At 31.6% G+C, this 20,543-nt stretch overlaps 1 protein-coding gene across 2 annotated transcripts in view; it reads right to left on the reverse strand.

Annotated features, from left to right (window-relative positions):
* Positions 1–20,543, reverse strand: part of LOC127712044 (T-box transcription factor TBX2b-like) — a 49,634-nt gene that overhangs the window by 12,823 nt on the left and 16,268 nt on the right. Inside the window, exon 2 of one of the 2 annotated variants that reach the window (XM_052218233.1) lies at positions 1,010–1,288. In XM_052218233.1, coding sequence (XP_052074193.1) covers positions 1,010–1,288 — 279 coding nt within the window. Of the gene's footprint in view, positions 1–1,009; positions 1,550–20,543 lie in introns of those variants that run through there. The other variant, XM_052218234.1, reaches the window with a different exon arrangement.

A 20,543-nucleotide genomic window follows, 5' to 3' on the forward strand; every position in this document is an offset into this window, starting at 1 on the left:
TTAAACTTGCATTAAATGAATATATATACCTCTGTGTATCGTTAATAATAAATCTGAAAATATATTTTTTTGCAATAGCAACTAAATATCCATTATTATTTTTTTAATAAAAAAAAAATATTTAATATCAGCAACCCCATCTCGAGTATGACAAAATATGTTCAAGCAAAGAATTTTACGTTTTCTTTGACAAATATCTTTATTTCTTCTAAAATAATATGCCGCGATTTCATTACCTAATAACTTATTTATAAACAGAACATGTACAATTGGAAGGTTAAATTATCTATGTTTATTTAAATCGTTCTCCTAGTTCCTTATTACATGTCAATGAAAATAAGTGTATATTTTTTGTATTTAATAATCAGAGGAAAGTTCAAAATATATTTTATTTTCGAACAATATTTATTACTAAAGAAAACACAATTTTGTAAATGCATTTTTTGCTATTTAGATAATATTTTTGTCGAATGTAAAGTGATTAATTTTTTTGATAAAATATTTTGTTTTTTTACACAAGCAAAATAATTACTACATATACGACAACGTAGCCGTGAACTATTTATTACAAATTAAAGTAAATATTTACTTATGTTTTGTAATTCCGGAAGTTAATTTATTTATAATCAGAAGCTAGTTTTGAAGCCTTACATGAATGCGCAATTAGAAATAAACAATTTTGCAATTAATAATAATAATAACTCAGAATTTTGAAAATAGAGATGTATATTTATTTTTAGATCAAGTGACTTCCATGCTTTTTCTGTACACGATAAACTGATAAATAAACCTCAAACCACAGTCTCAAGTTCTTAAGGCTAAAATATGAAAGTAAATATTTACAATATTTTCTTATAGAAAATTCTTCGACTCTTAATAATAAACTGATCGTTTAATTAGACATATTTGACGACATTAGTCGCACGTTTTAGTGGGTTAATATTTCTAAATCAAAATAATAGCTGAATTTCATCAACAAAAAACAAGTAAGTATTGTTTATATAATTACCTGCCAGACTTTGTAATGACCATTTCGGTTCCAAGTTTATGAAACTGTTCCCAGAGGTCCTTTCCTTCCAGTTCGACTTTTGGGTCATCTTGGACTTCAGATTCTGGAGGTTCTAAACTCCTAATTGGCCTCTGATACAGAGGGTGCATTAAGTCTCCTGGGGATAGAGTAGACCGTGCCATACTCTGTTGTAACTTTGGAAACAAAGAAGCTGGTAGTCCAGAATGCTGAACGGAAGGAAGATAATGTTGTTGCAGGAGGGATCCATAATCTGTTGGTCTGTGGAATATAAACGGATTGTATGCCATAGTCATTTCTGGATTAGACCCCTGATAAATCATTGAATTTCGATGTCAACAGAATGTTTAAAAGCTAAGTTTCGAATAAATTTCACTAATTTGTCATTTCACAAATAAAAACTTTAACTATTATGATTTAAAATGTCCATGAAAAATCTAAGTCCATTATAGAGAAAATCGCCAGATTGTGTGTTATCAAACTAGCCGAGGCATATTATTTGTTAGTCATTAAAGTGATATGTTTGCTAAATTATGATTGGTAAATGGAGATATAATTAACCAATGAAATCCATGGATTTGAGTGGTTCATCTGTTACAAGGGTGGCCCGTCAGCTTGTCGCCAGCATAGTAAAATGTTTCAACAATGATGTGTTAATACGTCAAGAGAGCTGTGATTTACAGGCCTTAAGCTCCGCCTATTTGATCTCCTGTTACAGTGAAATGCTCACGGATAAATATTATTTTATTACAAGTATGTTTTTGTGTGGTAAAATAGACACACATTTACGTTTAGGATAGTATAGAAGGACTTGTAACTCGAAGAATTATTTGAAATGGAACCACATTTTTTTAATAAAATTATTTTATTTTACATTCAAATGTTGTATATTGTATATATATTTATAAATATATTAAAATGCACCCTTAATTAAATTGATAGTTATATATAGGAAAATTAAAAAATAATTATGTTATGCTATAATGTAACGTATAATAGTCCCAGGTTATATTATGTAAAAAAAAGTTTCTGAAAATATCTTGTTGAATTATTTTCATTGAATATTTTAACTATTCTGCCAGTCGAAGATGTTTTTTGTACCTTTATGCCTGTCGTAAATGCTACCCCTATATCTATGTTGTATAAATCAAGATTGTTCACTGAAAGAGTAAGTATATTGAAAAATAAATGTTATATTAATTTCAATGGAATTTACAGAAATTGTCCCGTATTGTTGGAATAGTAATGCTTACTAGAAATTTACGATATCAAAAAAATTCACACAGAGATTTATAATAATTTGATAGTCAAAAATAATTTTAAGCACCGCCTTTAAAATTTAAAAAGCCATCAATTTGTTTATAAAAACATAAAGGTGGGAATTTCCCCCCTAAATTAATTATAATCGGATTTTATTTAAATTTTTTGATAAAGTGTTACTTATATATCTTGATCTTTAAGCCAATCAATAAAACAAAAGTTAACAATAATAAAAGCCTTCTGAAGTGTATAAAGCTTAATAAATAAATACACCACATCAGTTTTAGGTGTAACCATTCTTTGTTAAGTATTTTAGCCAACTATCCATACAGTCTCATGCCAATCTGTTAGGCGCCGTTAAATATCGACTGAATGAATAATTTCACTGATTTTCATTTAACTAAACGATAGAATCATGTAAATAACTGGACAAACATATGAAAGGTAATACACGATTAGACTATTGAATTTTATATTGCCTTGTTACTTATATGAAAATTGTTTTAAAATATAATATCCTTCATATTTCTATGAAGAGACCTGCACAAAATAAGACCAAAGTTGTGTTTTTCTAATTTAAAAATGCATTTAAAACTGTTTTACATGTTACAGATCGATTGCTTAATTGAAAGTTACTTTTCAAACGTTCAGTGACAAATATTTCATGTATTTTCATGAGGATGAGGAAGATAGTTTAGCTATCAAAGTGATCATATATAAGCATCAAAATAATTCGTCCTCCTTTAGTTATGTATAAACGGATCATGTATAGAGCTTGGTATATTGAATCATCTGTCTATTATTGTAGACTGAATGTTGTTCTCTAGATCGCGTTCTGTTATTTTTGTCGATAGGTTGCTGTTCCATTGACGTATGTTCCACATCTCATTCTATTTATACACATGATATACATTCATATATCCTTCGCATTTTGCATCAATATCTATTACAAACTGATCATTTTGGAATATAAAATAGCGTTATATAAAACGATAAACTATTGAAAAAAAATATATTATTTTTTTTAGCAAAATGTTTATAAGTATGATTACAAAATAGAATCTATAAATAGATCTGTCCTCGGACTACTCAGTGGTTCGTTAGGGTGAGTCAGAACAGAAACATACACACATATATATATATAGCAGGAGATCAACAAGAAACACAACAGACAAGACAGTCACCTTGCAGGCTTCAACAAGAGACAAATGTCTATACCATGTCTAATGCTCTGTATCATCCGAATCAGTTAAGACAAGATTTTAAAAATCCGCTACCCACGTCAAATTTCTTTAAGTGACAAAAATGCACAAAAAGCTGTAATTAAAATCAGCTCTATGCGCATTAAATAACCATGCAACAGAGCTTACATCCATGCAAAATAAGTATGCAAACAGATGTCTTTAAAAAAAATTCTCATAAAATTCTTGTTATATTTTTAAATAAAAAAAAATCTGAAATGAAATTCGGCATACATTGTTTAATTTCACTTGGGTTAAGATTGTGTATAAGGCAATTCATATAAAAAACAATGGCAAACGTCCGTCAGTTTATTTTAAAGGCTGTCTTTATCACCATGCAGGATTCAAATAATTAAACATTCTATCAATGGAACACAACCAGCATGAATATTTACAGCTGAACAAAAAATATCTCAATCTCAGCAAAACGTAGGCGGAACTGCAGAACATTTATTAATACATGATTTATTGTTTATAACGAAACATCACTTATGGTTGGAATCATCGTTATAGTATCGAGCTCCTCTAGAACAAATGAAATGGTTTATTCATTAACAAAAATACCATAATAGATATTAAATTCTGTTTATTTCATACTTTTTTTGCAGAATAAACATATGTAATTTATATCCATTCTTGGAATTAACATTCGAATAGCGATTGTCTCTCTTTTCCGATAATTTATGATCTCAATCTGATATGCATGGAAACTGACATGCAGAGATATTGTCCTAGGTATGGTAAAAGACAAACAGAAAACGGCTATAAAAACTTGGTATGCAGTTGCATATATAATACACTTACACGTTGCCAGCTAAATCTGAAGGACTGTGTAGAACTCTATTCTAAAAAAATGTGATTTATGAACTTTTCTTTTCCCGTTATGTTTATGAAATAACAATTAAAAGTAAAGAATAATTAAGAAATGACAGTTTAAGGTGAGATGCTTAAAATAAAGCTTTTAAAATGCACACAAACGGTGCTAAAACGGTAGTTAAAGTCGGTGCTTAATAATAAATCGGTACCGGACGGGAGACGACGGATGGTTTTGTTGATACAATGACAATCGTATATATTTCGAAACATATGTGGAATGCAATCTATTTCAACTTTATCGCCGAATTTATTGTTAACAAATACATACTGTATGAAAGGTGTTGTATTTTTCTTGGCGAATTATAGTTCTATAACGTTTAGTTAATTAAGTAATAAAAGCGAAAAGTGAATTGCAGAATAAACAGAAATTTCAGGAATGTTCAATAAAGTACAACTGTATGATTTGATTGCAAAACTTTCGGAAAGTAAACAGAATTTTTCAAATTTCTCGAAATAACATGCTTGCTGCATCATTCTTTGAATATTCAGGTATGAGTTTTATGCAAAGCACTAATTTCGAAAGCCACCAAAGCAAGCAAGATTTGATACTAGTTACCGACTTTTAACTTATCAGTATTTATATATGTCCCTCTTTTCCATGCAGATATTGTCTATGCTGACACTCAATATATTCCTTCTCGGTATCTTATAAACCCTTTTATTGCTGAATTCAAATATGGTATTCCTTAAAGGGTTGTGAATAAACATTACCTAATATCTAAAAGTAAACAACAGAGTTGATGAGATTCTTGGTATATGAAGAACCCGTTGAAATAACATCTACCCAAAGTGGCCATCGTTAATCAGTACTAATTGGTATATCATATAACTTTATTGTCATCTAAAATAATATGTACACATCTTAATCTAATGTTTATATCCAAATTATCGGGAAGAAAACACAATTCTGTAACATGCCGCCGTTTATCTAAACAAACGCCACAGATCTTTGTGTTGCGTTCTGATAAACTGGTATTCGATCTTGCAATTCAATATTGTCAACGTTATAAAAGTATACCTATTACTCATTAATTGCTAATTAAGCAGACTGAACAAATTCTCCATGGATTATCAGACAGACGGATTGATCCATACTCGCGAGGGAAGGCAATATTATTTTTCATTGAAATATCACCCGGGATGATAATGGTAATATCACCTTACCAGACAACATACGCAGTATATTCTATATGTAATACCGCGTAATTCTGATTTTTTACGGTATTTAGCTGTTAACATTCTGCATTATAAATGAGATTTTCAGGTGCTAATTGCAGGTAAATCTAGTATGTATTACAACTTTGATAGAGAAAACAATCATTGGTACTACATCAGAAATGGTTCTTTTGTTTAGGGTTTGCGTGATACACCGACACATGAGTTTTTATATTCTATGTATTATTACGGGTTTCGTGTGGTTGATGGGACAATTATTGTTTTATGTTACCATAACTGTTGCAAGGCAATCGACAGGGATATAAGGCAGATGTTGTCTTGGGATAGTTGTATGGACTTTATGGCTTTAAAATTCTATAATCCACACAAATAGTCTAACAAATCCATGTTTGGAAACCTTGGTCATAGAAATTGTTTAAAACCATCGGACTCGAAAATTGCCAACTGCAATGGAAACACCAAAATTAGAAAAGAAAACATATCTCTTTGCAAAGAAAGCATAAATGAAAAACATTTAACTGCTCGTAACAAACAAAAGCATAAAAGACCTATTTCCATTCCTTTTGTATCAACGACATGTCGAAGTTATTGTTTTAAAAGTTATACTTTTTCACCAGCCTGTAATCCGGGCACTAAGATCGATGGGTTACATGAAATTGACCAGGATCCTATAGGCTACCTCAATTCTATATTATGACAGGTTCTCTGAAAAATACTCCAGAGTTCTATTTTATTCAGGTCGTAAAAATGATATCCTCTCTTTTTCGTGTATTAATGTTCACGGTCATAGAATCTTGAATCGATAAAAAAAAAAAACGAACTAAAACAGCGAGGACAGAGCTACAATATACTCAATATTACGTATCAAATGTTATGTTCATGCATTAGGCCGTTAGTTTTCTCGTTTAAATTGTTTTTACATTTATCATTTTAGGGCCTTTTATAGCTTACTATGCGGTATGGGTTTTGCACTTTGTTGAAGGCCGTACGGTGAATTATAGTTGTTAATTTCGTCTTTTGATCTCTGGTTGAGAGTTGTCTCATTGGCAGTCATATCGCATCGTCTTATTTTTTTTTTTATATATTTGCCGTTTATTTTTGTCTTGCAATGTTTAAATTTACTATGATTATAAACATTTATTCGTTATTTTTTTAAGTAACCAAATGTTTTGAATACACAATATCAAAATATATTATCAGTTAAGAATGATAGGTTGACAGAGGTTTAACGCAGTATCACCAAAGATCTATGTCGCATCGGATTAAAGAATTCTTGCATTTTACATTTACTTTAAATTGTTGCAGCAAACAGGATCTAGGTTGAGTTGATATCATAATACTTGTATAAGTATATATATTCGCCGAGTATAAATGTAAAATCAGATAATTGTACAGTCACATGACATATTCTCCTGTAACGCAATTAACAGTTGTATGACTGTTGCGGGCGACCATTTAATATTCTGGGGGGGGGGTATATTTTTGTGGATTGATTCATTTTCATCTGTTTCTACGCAAGGAGTTTCTATACTATTAGTATGGAAAGTCCCTGTGCTACGCATGCTTATATTTTCCGCCGCAGTGCCGTCAGAAAATTTATTTTCACTTTTGTATACAAATGTTTCCTACATATTGTGTTGCAGAATATTCATTTTCATCCTTCCTCATGTAAGGTTATTTATTTTTAGCTCTTACCAGGCCAGGATATATATTTTCAAAATCATCAGTCCCAAAAAATGTGCTATCAGATTCTATGACTTCTTTACCTTTAACATAGTAACTTATTAGTAAACAACTGTATATGCGGTTCAGATATTTATATGATCTGCAATTATACAGTTCTTTATAAGATGAAAAGATACAAATTACAAGTTTTAAAAAATTGTTTGAGCTTCAATTCACAATTATACTATAGGTCTGTTGCACACCCTGTTTTGAATCGAGGTAACCTTGGTCCGTTACGGTAGAGTAATTCCGAACATCTATGGAATTACGGACGTTTACGCCATATTACTTCATGAAACTTTGACGGAGTGGTTCGATGGATGACACTTGAAGTTTACGCCAAAGTTGAGACAATTTTCTGCAATATGGAGACATGATTCCCATTTATAATCAGGACGACACTAAATTAAAGAATATGTATTGCAGATGTCATTTTGTTCTATTGGATATTACACATGTAATTTGTACTGTCGGATTAACAGTTTGTTAGGAGAAATTAACAAACTGATATGTTCCTGTTCAAAATGTCTAACACCATCTTAAGTAAGATGGCGACGGAGTTCCGACAAACTTTTCAATTATCCAGCAAAAATAAAGGACTAATGAATTTTGGAGGATATTTTATAAGTATGTGACAAATTTAATTGTGAGATAAATAATGTATAATTATGATAATGAGATATTATTTCTTGATTATACGTCAAGTTTTATCTCACCATGGGATACTACCGCTATACTAGTCAAATTTAACAGTAAACCTAGACATAGAGACAATATAAAATCTTGACACATTTATGTTAATTAATTAATAACCATGATATCAATTTGAAATATTTATAACTTATAATCAGACTATTTATTTTGGCAGAAGATTTCTTTTTTCTTACGCTTTCCGGTTTTTTTTCTTGTTTGGTGTTTCAGCTCTTTTCAATATTAAAACTGAGAACAAGATTCCAAATAATTCATTTTACAATATATACTGAAGAATTGATCATATACACAATTACAACACTAAACTAGTAGGCTTTTTTAGTGTTTGTTTGTTTTTTTTACGTTTACTGTTGTCATTATTTTTGCTCATACTTAAGTATTTATCATATGCACAATTAAAAGTTTTTTGTTTACCTTTTTTTTTTACATGTTGGTCAAAAAAGATATCAAGCCGTTTTTCTTTTATCTTAAAAAAAAAAAAAAAAAATCGGAAAAATTCGGAATTCAATAATATAATTGAATTATAAATTTCTTGTCATTTGTTTTTTCTCTCACTTTCACCCTTCATCTCTTACTAAATATTTGTTTATAAAATTATTTATTTAGATTTTACATCTCTTATAATGAAACAGTTCAACAGTGAGATGAAACATCACAATATGTCTTGTTGCCATATTGATAATCTTCAATTATTTTCTTCTATTTTTTCCTACTGAAATAAAAGTGACTGCTGTACTTATGACAATGGCGGAAGTAGGAAAACGTTAGATTAGAATACTAATAAATGTTTGTGTTTTAGGATATGAATAATTGTGACATTAAGGTGAAATTTCCTGACAAAATATTATCAACCAATTTAGTGGTATAATCCTTAGTCTTAGCATACTTATGTTCTTGTTGGAGGAGTCATTTTTCTGACATTAATTGCACAATTTTACAATATTTAGAGACGTGTCATAATAATTTACGAGTGTCTCATAAGAACAAAAACTTTTTATTTCCTGACTAAAATAATTACGAATGCTCGACATGGTTATTTATATTTATTCTAACGATATTAAGTTAATACATGCAGAATGTGCATACAGAATTTGTCATTTTCTTGCTTTTACAATTTATTTTAAATAGTTCCGTATTTTTCTACAATCATGAAGTATGGAAACAGGCATATTTTAGATGAAAATCGACATCTCAATTGGACTCTTTTTTGAAAATATCAATTCACCAACCGACTAACAAAATTGGGGCTTTTACACATAATTGCATAAACTTCAAATAATGCAAGAATAATCTTAATCATCAATGTAATGTAAATGTATAAAGCCTGATAACCTTAAGCAACGCATTAGACATAAAAATGTTTTAATGAAAAGACAAAATTCTGCAATTTGAAAAGCAACAAATATTGCTTAACATTTAAAATATTCGAAAACTTAACAATTTACTCATTGTTACTAATAAAACATCAAATTATTTCGTAAAGGATAATTAATATACTTTAAGATACAAATTCGAGTTATTGCATTGTATCATTTAAAAGTGTGGAAACTGAAAAAAAAAGATTATTTCAAAACTATACACATCGGCACAAATTTGTACCCCCTTTTCACCCCAACATTTTAATAACTGAATAAAGTGAATTGTTATTCAAAGAAATTTGCATATGAATAAAGAATAACATTAATATCATAACAACACGCGAAAGAGTTTGAAATAAGATATTTTGTTATAGAAATTGTGTGCAGTGATCGATTTTAATCCATTGATATTCAAATGAGCATGTGCTTTCAAGCTTTTATGTCACAAAAAAGCATAACAAGGAATCCATTAAAAATTTTAAATTTAGCCAATCATCTTCGTCGAGGGTACAACTAATATCCTTGACAAGGGATAAAGTAACAGAAGAGACAATGCCGGACATCTTGGAATTAATTTCGGGTTCAACAACTTGATTAGTGAGTCAGCAATTAATTGTAAATTCTCTTTCTATGAACAAACATTACAAATTCAATATTTTTCAATGAAATAGCACGCACTCTATAATAATAACACAATTAACTGAAAATTATTAAAACTTTCATTTCATTTTTTTCTCAGTGCCACATGTCACAGTCTTGTAAAATATGCTGCTTTTTGTGGTCACCGCGTGTGAACTGTGACTTTCAAGACTTGGTTGACCACTACGTACTATCTGTTACAGAAATTACCATTTCTGTGTTTGAATCGATCTGATGAGTTAAGCCTTTTTAAAACTGAATTTTGATAGTTTGTTCTTGTGTTGTGCTGTTACAACACTGTCCCAGGATAGGGGGAGGGTTGAGCGCTCACAAACATGTTTAACCCCACCACATCCTGTATGTGCCTGTCCCATGTCGGGAGCCTGTAGTTCAGTGGTTGTCTTTGGTTCATGTCTTTCATATTTGTTGTTCGTAAATTGTTTTGTTATAAATTATATTATATATTTTTCATGTCGGTCCCTTTTAAAACCAACTATACGGTATGTGTTTTTCTCATTGTTGAAGGTTGTAGGTTTGTCTATAATTGCTTACATCCACTTTATTTGAACTTTGGTGGATAGTTGTCTCATTGGAAATCATACCACACCTCCTTATTTTTATATTGATGCATTTTCTAAGCTTCATCCAGTTAAAATTCCTTCTTCCTTACTTTGTCAATCACCTTATAGTCAAACAGATCTTGTCACTAGAATTTTATACTTGTCTTGATCATGAACGTCATGACGGGTGTAGTAGTGAAGCTGGAACTGCTAACATTCCTGAACACATGATGTAGCCTTGAATGTTTAGTTGGGTTTGTGTTGTTGAATTTGTGTAATATTTGTCGACTTGTTTTGTATTTATAACTTTTTTTTTCAATTTGCAATAATTTTTTTTACCTACACGATATATACATATATATTTGTATATGGTATTAAACTGAAATGTCGAAGCATCAATAATTCAAAATATTTTCATATACGAAACTAAAAGACGTCTAAAGATAATCATTTAATAAGTAAATCAAGTAATATTTAAAGCAGAAGCGAGGAATGCTCATTGTGAATGACTGATATTGTCAAAAACATGTATCAGCATGTGTTAATTACAATGAATAAAATACCAACAATAAAGACACGATTAAAAAAAATCTAAACAAAAACAATAAACAAAAACATGATCAGCAATATAATTGCAAAACCGAGAACCCCCCCTGCAACCCTGATTATTTTAATGTCTGCATGTATGCTTGTATATAGATTTACTATCTTGAAGTTAAACCCCAGACTCCATGCAACTCCAGCAAAGCTTATTCTTTTTCGTAACTGTACATGTTTAAAGCGCACACTAAATTTGACGAATATAAAACCAAATATATACCACGCGAACATTTTATGCTGATTCCTGCATGGCTCAGCTCTTTTGTACGACAGGTTTGGTGAAGATTGTCCAAGTGTCTTGACGACATTCTTGACATTAATCTTAACCTTTGAGACTTAACCTTGAAAATTAACCGATGTGATCTTTCTTCATGGTGGTTATGAATACAGGAGCTGTGAAGTATACGTAAATGTAACAGCAACCCAACGACACAAATAACGTAGACATTTCAAGGTCAACATATGTAGTCTGTAACAGTAGACAGTCGTGTATGCAAAAATACCAATTTCTAAATATCCTGAGAATAGAAAACATGAATAAATCAAACAGAAATTATCAGGTATTTTCCATCAACACAAAATTCTCCCAACAACAAAACCATTAAGAAATGACATAAGACAAACACTGAAGACTTTCTTGGTGAATTTCCTGACTATATGCATGTACTGTTTTTAAAATAAGTTGGTATTGTATTGACAAAACATAGACTAACTTGACCTTATTTCGATTTGACAAATTCTAGATTTGGACCTTTGAACTCAGCTCGGCCTTGAAAATCAGTACAGTTTTGATGATGTTTGACCAAGTCGTTTTATTTATATCATGATGACAAATTGTGGTTAGCTATAGGGGACGTCCATTGGACATTCTGGTTGGGAATGAATAGTCTGGCCTGGTGAGAACTCAAAATAGAACGAAAATTGATAGTTTACTCAACAAAATGCAGGATTTAAATGTGAAGAAAGGTGAAAATAAAATTTCAAGCTTCGCAAAAAATTAGCGAGACTCGCAAAAGGTCAAAATGAATATCCCGTCCGAAAAAAAAACTTCCTACCCTTCCCCCCTAGATTGTCAAATGATCGTCCCCTATCAACTCCAAATGACCCACACATATCAATAGATTTCGTTGCCAAATCTAATCGTTCTCTCAAAAAGCTTGTCAAATTAGTTTCACTTAGAACAATTATATTCCTCTTCATTTACAGATATGTATACAATGCATTAATGTGGGAATCTTGAAATATGTAGAATCTTAAATGGTTGAATGAACTATAATATTTCGGAGGATTGTCGAACATATAATTTATGCATATCGTTTAAAAATACTGTTGAAAGTTCATTTTATAACCATAAAGGTCAAGGCATATGTTGCACTCCTAGAGATCCATTCTACTGTGTTGAATTAATTGTCAGATATTCATACAGTATATGGATAACTGAAAGATGTTCACGTGCATGGACAAACACTATGCAACTATTCTGTCTTACTCTTAATTGATGATCAAAAAGGTTAGTCTACAGTTATGTTGATATAAAAACAGACAACGACTTTCAATGGTATTTTATAACGCTGTGTAATTGTATCAAGTTCACCGACGTGGTAATAATATATCTTATGTCCAAAATTTTCAGCCATATGAATGATGCATTACTTTGTACAGACAAAATGAATCAAAGTTCTGAAGTACTGAACATCGGATGACCGCAAGTGCCTGTGGATGGTCACAAGCACTTGTCTCAGAAAAAAAAATCACATCTCTATACCTGACAGTGAGGTTAATCAGGAACATATATATTAACGGGACTTGACACTACCTACTTAGATATACTGTTCATAGGGTTAATGTACAGATATTTTTTTTCTGAGACAAGTTCGTGCGTGGATGATAAATAAATGACATGGAATTCAACCTCATCGTAATAACTATTATATTGAAGTGATACAAATCAGTATACTCTGGTTTGTTGTTATATATTATATTAATATTTGTATTTTACAGTTACATGTATATATAATTTTCATCCATTTGTATATCATTCTATTCTACTATATTAATAATAGTGCAGTGCAAGTGCATGGTGGACACTCTTCTGTAATAATTCGATTTTTCTAATAGATTGGATTTGAGTAGGCATTCATATTTTCCCGCAAAACGTTCTATCTCCCACGCAGAGTTATCGGTCCTTGAGAGAGAGCAAGGGTCGATAACTCTGCATGGAAGATAGCAAACGTTCTTGCGATATTCTTCCGCATGCGTTAACACACTTTTTCTGTACGTGTGCATAGATATTAAAGATTTTTTACTTATATATATATATATTTCTAACGACAAAACATTTTCATATTATTAATTTATGTTTTAAAAAAAATATTTTTAAGAGTATCCATTGAAAAAATTAATTTATAACAAGCCATAAGGAATGTTATTTTGCACTCGATAATGTCCGCGTATATAGATCGGTTACAATCCCAACACGAAAGTTACGTAATGGAAATCTAGGCGACAGCAATACACCGGAATGCCCTCACGGTCATCCGATGTAAAAACGGTCTATTATCGTTATCTCGGTATTGTTGTCACGTGATTGTTATATATCGTAGAGACAATACGAGAGTAGAACAATACATTGTCTAATATTATAGTGCCATAATGAAAAAAAAAAGAAACTACAAAAGAGGTGAATACAGAAATGTACAGAACTTTTTATAGAGCTGTAAACACAACAAGCAACATTTCAATTTATTTTGAAATGATTAGATTCTATAAAATCTTCTCTTCATATAAATCTATTACAATTATGTGATAAGAATTAAGCATATCTTATATTTTAGTAATCTTTTTACACATTTCTAAAGTAAAGACGATCTTTGATTATTCTTTTAATAGGTACATTATGTGGGGTGTTTATGAATAAACAGAGATGGTGAACGTCAATGAAACAGCAACCCATAAACACAAGTAACCAAAAGGACATCCAGAGATCAAAATACAGTCTTCAACAATAGGAAGGTGTCTACAAAATATGTCAAATTCTTAATTGTCCCCAGTCTAAGAAATTAGTAAACAAAATATCAAATCAAAACTATCAACGAGGAATTTATTTAGCCTCCCTCCCAATATAGATACACATCCTTTGCTTACCAAACTTTCTGCTCTAAGTAATCTTGATATAAATTAACCTATACAGACCTAATTCGATATGGTTAACTTTAATTTGCGCTTTTTCCTGGTTTGTTTTTTTTTATATTTCCGTGTAGAAGTTTTAACTTTTTCATTCTTGCCCTAAGGGTGGTAGTAATAGATCAAATGAAAAACGAGTATTGCTGAATCATTATAATAATAAGAGATAATGGAAGCCACAGTCAAAGAGCGAGGCATATGATTTATAGACACATAGACAGAAGTACATTTTGTGTTTTAAAATGAAGTTGCACTTAAATTTGCAGAAAGATTTACGATTAACTCTTGACAAATTTATCAATTACAAAGTAACCGGTTATATAAATACACTAGAGATAGTTTATAAATCCTTAAAGGCGCATGGCGGGTGTTTAGGAACAAACAACCTACCACTTAACGAACAATTTTGTGCCGGCACGAGTCTGAATGGGTGACATATATAAACATATTACTTACAAGAATGTTATCTTTTTCAATGTATCAAAAGTAAAAGTCGTCTAAACTCGTCAGTTGGTGGTGTAAGCGTAAGAGATTCGGCGACGAGAAATCGCTGGGAACACTCTGAGGCTCGGCAGACATAACAGGTCATTTTGTTTCTTGTAACCACCCAACAGTCAAGTTAAACAATACTTCAAAGGAAATTAAGTAAATTAAAGCATTATAAGCAGTAAACACAAGTGATATATGCATTTTCAAGATGACGGCTTAAATTGAGAGGTTGTGCAGTCAGGATTATGAGGTTTTAACTGCTGAATAATTGCTTGGCAGTTGTTTGCGCTATTAGTATTTTGTTCGACCAAATATTTTTACATTGAATTTCTTCCTTCGAACTTTTCAGGGGACTTCAAAGGGATACATACATACACGTGTGATAGAGGGCATTTAATACATGTTTCAAAACTCAAGGTTCATCCCCAAAGATATCAGATAAAACATGGACAAATTTGTTAAAGAATTAATATGAACTTAATCTTTTTGGCGGTTCACTTCGAAGAGAAAAGTGTGTTGACCTTGACAAAATATGTGTTCATAAATTCAAAACGTTGTAAATAATAGAAAAAATCGTCTAGGAACCAAGATTACCAAAAGGAAAAGATTTTTCCATCACACATTTTTAGAGTCTCTGACACATTTTGATGACGCGTTGATGTCTTTACGCCATGTAACTTTATAAATGTGGTTTTCGTTGCTGCAATTTTCAAGATATCTTTTTCATTCCCAGCAGGAAGATTAAGGAATGAAGTTAGTTTACTTTGATCACAAAAACAACATTATGCAATAACGTGTACATGTCGTCATAGCTTTTAAAAACTAAAATTACAATTATAACCAGGGGTAGAAAAATTATAGGGCATATAATATTCCGTTAAGGAATCGTGTCTTGCCCGTATTTGACTTTTAGAATTTATTAATCTTTTCACTGCTGCGAGTGGTTTCCAAAACCAATAAACATCAGGTGTGCAAGCTGAAATGATTATAAATCCTTTGATCTTAATTCATAACAAATTACATGTGGGCTTCAATTGTAAGATTCTTGAAGGTAAGGTGTAACTATCGCACCTGAATGAGCTAAGATGACACAAACCTACGAGAAGACGTTTTTCACCTTTGAAATTCGAGTAATTAGCAAAGGTAAATGATTACCTATTATTTATTGTGGAAAATTGCCAGTGTAACCATTCTGACGTATACCTTGCGTTTTATTACAGTTAGTTTATTTCATCTCCGTGGTGAAATGTCAGCTTTTGAAACATAAATCCGAAGCCTAATGGCGGTAACCATTGTTATAAAGATAGCTATGATGATATGTTTGGAAGCTAATATAATATACCAACACAAGAAAAGTCTACTGAATATTGACATACCTGCATTTCTATAAACTATGTAAATTGGTTTGAACAGAAACCATGCTTTAAAGGAAAAAAAACGCACAGTTTTTACTTGCAATTATGTAACAAAAGAAATCATCTTTCACCAATGCATATCACGTCAGGCATATCTCTGTCAGCAAAACATTCGGAGGGTATTCTCTGAACACTGTGAACTGTTAGATAAAGAGAGGCGAAAGATACCAGAGGGATATTCAAACTCATACATCGAAAATAAACTGACAATGTCGTTGAAAAAAAAAACGAAAAACGACCAAAAGACAAACAACAGTACACAAAACACAATCTTTCTGCAAATTTAAGTGCATCTTCATTTTGAATTAAAACACAAAATGTACTTCTGTCTGTGTGTCTATAAATCATATGCCTCGCTTTGACTGTGGCTTCCATAGAAGAGAAGATCCGTGAACAGACAAAAATACCAAAATAAAATTCATGTCTCGAATAAAACCAGATTTTAATAATGTCGTCTGTCTATAAACTATAATTTAAAACAAAGTTTGAAATATCAAACATAAGGACAAAAGCTACAGTCATGAAAAAACACGCGGACGTTTTGAAAAAGCCGCACTTGTTATGTACTTCATGATAAGAAGTTCATTTAACAATCCATGCAGATTATACAAAGTAATGAAACTGATTTGTTTTTCACGATGTATTTAATTATATACTGATTAAGGCACAGTGAAAATGTAAGAATAATAAATATTAAAAACGATGTAACAATTTGTTTTAATGAAAGAAAACGAGAGGTCATATGATTTTAGACAAAAGATGAATAAATCGCAGCATTTGGGCTCCAGAGAAGCCGAAACAGGGGAGCTGTTGAGTAATTAAGACAAAAACGACTTGGCGTTTATTTGATAGCAATTGACATGAAAATTGACAAAAATGTTGTTTACAGTTGTATTTAACTGATGGAATGAACACTTTACTTTTCAAATTTGACGAATTCGTAGGATTTGTCTGTTTCTACCGCCTGACGACAATACAGATGTAAATTTCCTATAGAGGTGGCGTCTGTCCCAAGCAGAGGTTGTCCCGCTGCACGTGGATTCTGGAATGATATATCCGAATCCCAGCAGTGACGTTTAATAAATCGTAACAAGTACAACGATTAGGCAGGTCTTGTTTATGAATAGAAAATTGTTTAATTATCACACAATAATGAGATAATGAGTGAATATGAATTTGTAAATGATGAGAAATGTGTCAATTAGATCTCGAAATGACAGAAACAGCGGTCCTACGTGTTGTGCAATGTAACACGAACGCATGGAGATTGCCATTCATAATTATATTTTGTAAACTTGAAGAGAAAGAATAACTGTAATACTGTACTATTCTAATAATAATATGCGCATTATGGGATAATAAATGGCAAAATTTCGGTTTTCATTTTTTCTGGTGATTTTCCTAAAACATCCATACGATTTCCCGTAAATGCATATTTTTATCTGATAACAGCGGAAAGAAGCATGCTATTTCCCGCCAATTTGAATATCTGATTGCCGAAAAGTATATATTATGATGATGATAATGTGCCTTTGCTAAATTTAGATGTTGTGTAGCACCAAAAGTCCATTACTAGAGGTTCCTCTTTTAATGGACTTCTGGTAGCACCTATTAGGATGGTCACTTAGAGATAAGAAAATTTGCCACTGGAAGAGAGGTGCTGTTTTTTAAAAGTTTTATATATTGTTGAAGATGAAAATTATATTATTATAGAAAAAATGATTTAAGAAATCAATAAGAACCAGAACATTTATGTTGACCTCGAGCTTAATGCACAAAAGTTAAATATATATGGAAATAAGAGTTGAGTAATATGTATATATATAATTTTACTTAAATCAGCTGTCAATGGCGCAATCTAAATGGAATATGTAATCATTAAGAAAAAAGGGAGAGAGAGAGAGAGAGAGAGAGAGAGAGAGAGAGAGAGCGAGAAGAAACTAAGGTTTTAATAAGAGCATGGGAAATACAGATATAAATTTTTTAATTACCATGCAAAATTTAGTCAAATCTGTTGTTCATGATGAAACAATGAACTTTAGAATCTTGTTAACTAAACATCATTGTCATTATATCAGTTAAAACAATTGACGTGGTTTAAGCAACCTTAACTTAGATTGAACATCAGAACATGTGTCTTAGAAATCAAACTTTCCCGCAGCTAATACCAGGTGTTGTTTCTTAATTACACAAATATTTGCTTATAATGAGATATATAATTGTTGTTTTCAAGAATGAATGTGGTCTAACCTTTTACTAAGTTTGTAAATACAATTCCTTTTCATCAACTGGTATGGCTTCTTGTCTCCAAGAACGACCATGGTCTAACCCTTTACTAAGGTAGTAAATACAATTCCTTTCATCAATTGGTATGGCTTCTTGTCTTCAAGATCGACCATGGTCTAACCCTTTACTAAGGTAGTAAATGCAATTCCTAGCTTTTCATCAATTGGTATTGCTTCTTGTCTCCAAGAACGACCATGGTCTAACCCTTTACTAAGGTAGTAAATACAATTCCTTTTCATCAATTGGTATGGCTTCTTGTCTTCAAGATCGACCATGGTCTAACCCTTTACTAAGGTAGAAAATGCAATTCCTAGCTTTTCATCAATTGGTATTGCTTCTTGTCTCCAAGAACGACCATGGTCTAACCTTTCACTAAGGTAGTAAATACAATTCCTTTTCATCAATTGGTATGACATCTTGTCTCCAAGAACGACCATAGTCTAACCTTTTACTAAGGTAGTAAATACAATTCCTTTTCATCAATTGGTATGGCTTCTTGTCTTCAAGAACGACCATGGTCTAACCCTTTACTAAGGTAGTAAATACAATTCCTTTTCATCAATTGGTATGGCTTCTTGTCATCAAGAACGACCATGGTCTAACCCTTTACTAAGGTAGTAAATACAATTCCTTTTCATCAATTGGTATGGCTTCTTGTCTTCAAGATCGACCATGGTCTAACCCTTTACTAAGGTAGTAAATACAATTCCTTTTCATCAATTGGTATGGCTTCTTGTCTCCAAGAACGACCATGGTCTAACCTTTTACTTAGGTAGTAAATACAATTCCTTTTCCTCAATTGGTATGGCTTCTTGTCTCCAAGAACGACCATGGTCTAACCCTTTACTAAGGTAGTAAGTACAATTCCTTTTCATCAATTGGTATGGCTTCTTGTCTTCAAGAACGACCATGGTCTAACCCTTTACTAAGGTAGTAAATACAATTCCTTTTCCTTAATTGGTATGGCTTCTTGTATTCAAGAACGACCATGGTCTAACCCTTTACTAAGGTAGTAAATACAATTCCTTTTCGTCAATTGGTATGGCTTCTTGTCTTCAAGAACGACCGTGGTCTAACCCTTTACTTAGGTAGTAAATACAATTCCTTTTCATCAATTGGTATGGCTTATTGTCTTCAAAAACGACCGTGGTCTAACCCTTTACTAAGGTAGTAAATACAATTCCTTTTCATCAATTGGTATGACTTCTTGTCTTCAAGAACGACCATGGTCTAATCCTTTTCTAAGGTAGTAAATACAATTCCTTTTCATCAATTGGTATGGCTTCTTGTCTCCAAGAACGACCATGGTCTAACCCTTTACTAAGGTTGTAAATACAATTCCTTTTCATCAATTGGTATGGCTTCTTGTCTCCAAGAACGACCATGGTCTAACCCTTTACTAAGGTAGTAAATACAATTCCTTTTCATCAATTGGTATGGCTTCTTGTCACCAAGAACGACCATGGTCTAACCCTTTACTAAGGTAGTAAATACATGGAATGAATGTTGTTCTGCCTAGCTGTTGGACTTTCTAAAAAAACATTTTGATGGTACGGCGCAATGTTTCATAAAGTAATTGGTTTGTATGTCTTTTCCTGAGCACAAAACAAAGTCGTAGGATATGCACTAAACTGGAAGTGTCACGCCTATATATAGCTTATCAATTAGTGCATGGTTTCTATAAAGTAAAATTGTTTTATCGTCCAAGAAAACTCGTCTAATGTTTGTGCATTTCCCCCTCTTTATACTGATAAAACATATATCAATTTCAAATGTATATAACCATGAATCTCGGTGAAATTATCAAGAGCAGGCTCTTTCCATTAGATATATATACTAGTATATATATAATATTTATATGAATTGCTAAAGGCCTAAATAACTGGTAAAAATTTTTAAAAAAATATGTGCATGGTATATATGCTTATATATACCAACGTGACAACAATCCAATAAAGACCAAGGACAAAGATGTGAACATTTGCAGGTCTTCGTAC

This window comes from Mytilus californianus, unplaced genomic scaffold (genome assembly GCF_021869535.1).
Source record: "Mytilus californianus isolate M0D057914Y unplaced genomic scaffold, xbMytCali1.0.p SCAF_8, whole genome shotgun sequence".
In the NCBI taxonomy this organism is placed as follows: Eukaryota; Metazoa; Mollusca; class Bivalvia; order Mytilida; family Mytilidae; genus Mytilus; species Mytilus californianus.